Source organism: Orycteropus afer, unplaced genomic scaffold (assembly GCF_000298275.1).
Source record: "Orycteropus afer afer isolate SDZICR_OR568_19922 unplaced genomic scaffold, OryAfe1.0 scaffold00048, whole genome shotgun sequence".
Lineage (NCBI taxonomy): Eukaryota > Metazoa > Chordata > Mammalia > Tubulidentata > Orycteropodidae > Orycteropus > Orycteropus afer.
The window spans coordinates 4154562-4157511 of NW_006921635.1; the positions used below are offsets into that span (position 1 = coordinate 4154562).

Here is a 2950-nt window from a genome sequence, read left to right on the forward strand (position 1 = left end):
AAAAAAAAAAAAAAAAAAACTAAAAAGACTAAATACTTTAACTTACTGGAACTTCTTCACCCTTCACATTCTGTAGGCTTTTCCCAAGTAGCTGCTGGTCTACCTTCCTAATAATGTAAGGTTCATCCACAAAGGACACATACTTTAATGTCTAGGAGGAAAAAATAGTTAAAAAAAACTTACTCATTTTGTATGAAATTACCAAGAACAGCATATCTTGAAAATACCTGGACACATCTAAAGGCAGCTGTCATTCCCATGTACCAAATGACAAGCTTTGAACCAAATTAACAAAAACTTTCTTCAAGAATGAATAATTTCTGAGCTTAAAGGTAAATCAGAACTAAAACCTAATGTACTTTTGTTGTTTGTTGTTGTTATGTGTGACTCATAGCGACCCCTACTTCGGTTTCTGAGGCGGTATCACTGTGGAAGTGTATTGCTCCATCTTCCTTCCGAGGAGTGGCTGGTGGGTTTGAAACCGCCAGCTTTCTGGTTAGTAGTCAAGTGCCTTAGGCACTGAGCTACCAGAGCTCCTTAATGTACCTTAACTGTTATTATTTTTTAAAAATAGACTTCATTTTTAGAACAGTTGTGGATTTACAGAAACATTCCACAGAAAAAGGACAGAGATTTTCCAGATCACCTTAACCTTTAGATTTAGAGTATCCACGACTGACAGCCTAAATTTTTAAACCTCCCAGCACTACATGAAATCCGCTATTACACGTTGTGTTCCCTCAGTTTGTTCCTCTACACTGAATATCTGAAGGAAGTTATACTAGTGCCACTTAAATTATGGTTTTGATCAATTCTGTCCCATCTGGAGCCAGAAAGTGGTGACTGTTTGTAGCTACAAAGATGAACTTTTATTTCAAATTGTAAATACATGAACAATGGACAGTGAATCCTGTATTCAGCTGCTGGGAAAGGGAAGACAAAGAAACCCTCTTTGTGGTTCAAGTCCCAGAGGTTTCTCTTTGATTGGGGAAATCACTGCTGAGTGTACAAGACCTGCTTAGTAAAGTCCAATAAGTCATGTTTGTTTCCTAAACTAATCAAATCATAACAATATAGATGAGCCCAAAATTCCTTTACTCACGTGTTTACTCACCTGTAACATTAAAAATAAGAGTAAACCAAAAACCAAACCCATTGCTGTCAAATTGGTTCTGACTCATAGCGACATTAGAGGACAGAGTAGAACTGCCCCCACAGGTTTTCCAAGGCTGTAAATTTTTACAGAAGCGGACTGCTCCATCTTTCTTCCAAGGAGTGGCTAGTGGGTTCAAACCACTGACCTTTTAGTTAGCAGCTGAGTGCTTAACCACTGCACCACCAGGCTGCAGAACTGATAGTCCCTACTTATAGTATTGGTCCACCACTTGTCTGTTAGTTTGTCGTACTGTGGTGGCTTGCATGTTGCTGTGAGGCGGGGGGCTATGCCACTGGTATTTCAAATACCAGCAGGGTCACCCATGGTGGACAGGTTTCAGCAGAGCTTCCAGACTAAGACAGACTCAGAAGGAAGGGCCCATCCACTTCTCAAAGAGTTGGACACTGAAAACTTTATGAGTAGCAGTAAAACACTGTCTGATATATTACCGGAAAACATTATGAATAGCCCTGAAACATTGTCCAATATAGTGCCAAAAAATGAGACCTTCAGGTTGGAGGGCACTCAAAATATGACTGGGAAAGAGCTGCCTCCTCAAAGTAGAGTTGCCCTTAATGACGTAGATGAGTAAAGCTTTTGGGACTTCCATTTGCTGATGTGCAAGACTCAAAATGGGAAGGAATAGCTGCAAACCTCCATTAATAATTGGAATATGGAATGTATGATGTATGGCTCTAGGAAAATTGGAAGTTGTCAAAAATGGAACGCATAAAGATCAGTATCCTATGCATTAGTGAGCTGAATTGGGCTGTTTTGGCCATTTTGAATCAGACAACCATATGATCTATTATGCTGGGAATGACAAATTGAAGAGGATTGGTGTGGCAGTCATCATCACAAAAAGTGTTTCAAGATCTACCATGGTGTACAATGCTGTCAGTGACAGGATTATATCTATACACCTACAAGGAAGATAAGTTACTACTACTATTACTCAAATTTGTACACTAACCAACAAATCCAAAGAAGAGGAAGTGGAAGATTTTTACCAACTTCTGCAGTCTGAAATTGACCAAACATGGCAATCAAGATGTGGTGTTGATAATCACTGGGGATTGGAATGCAAAAGTTGAAAAATAAGAAGAATCACTTGTAGTTGGAAAATAGGGCCTTGGGGATAGAAATGATGCTGGAGATTGCAAGACCAACAAATTATTCATTGCAAATACCTTTTTTCAACAACAAAATGGTGGCTATACACGTGGACTTTGCCAGATGGAATACACAGGAATCAGATCAACTACATCTGTGGAAGGAGGCAATGGAGAAGCTCATTATCTTTAGCCAAAACAAGGCCAGGGGCTGACTGTGGAACAGACCATGAACTGCTGATATGCAAGTTCAAATTGAAGCTAAGAACAATTAAAACAAGTCCACGAGAGCCAAAATAAGACCTTGGTTACATCCCATCTGAATTTAGAGACCATCTAAAGAAGAGATTTGATGCATTGAAAACCAATGACCAAAAACCAGATGAGTTATGGGATGACATCAAGAACATCATGAAGGAAACAAAAGGTCATTAAAAAGATAGGAAAAGACAAAAATGAATGTCAGAAGAGACTTTGAAACATGCTCTTGGAGAGTAGCTAAAGCAAATGGAAGAAATGACAAGATAAAATCACTAAACAGAAGATTTCAAAGAGCAGCTCAAGAAGAGTCAATTATTATAATGAAATGTGCCAAGATCTGCAGTTAGAAAACCAAAAGGGAAGAACACACTTAGCATTTCTTGAGCTGAAAGAACTGAAGAAAAAATTCAAGCCTTAAGTT

At 38.7% G+C, this 2950-nt stretch overlaps 1 protein-coding gene across 1 annotated transcript in view; it reads right to left on the reverse strand.

Moving 5' to 3' along the window:
- P2RX7 (purinergic receptor P2X 7) overlaps positions 1-2950 on the reverse strand; it is a 50026-nt gene that overhangs the window by 9234 nt on the left and 37842 nt on the right. Inside the window, 1 exon segment of the mRNA XM_007938259.2 lies at positions 47-151. Within this exon segment, the coding sequence (XP_007936450.1) occupies positions 47-151 (105 nt within the window).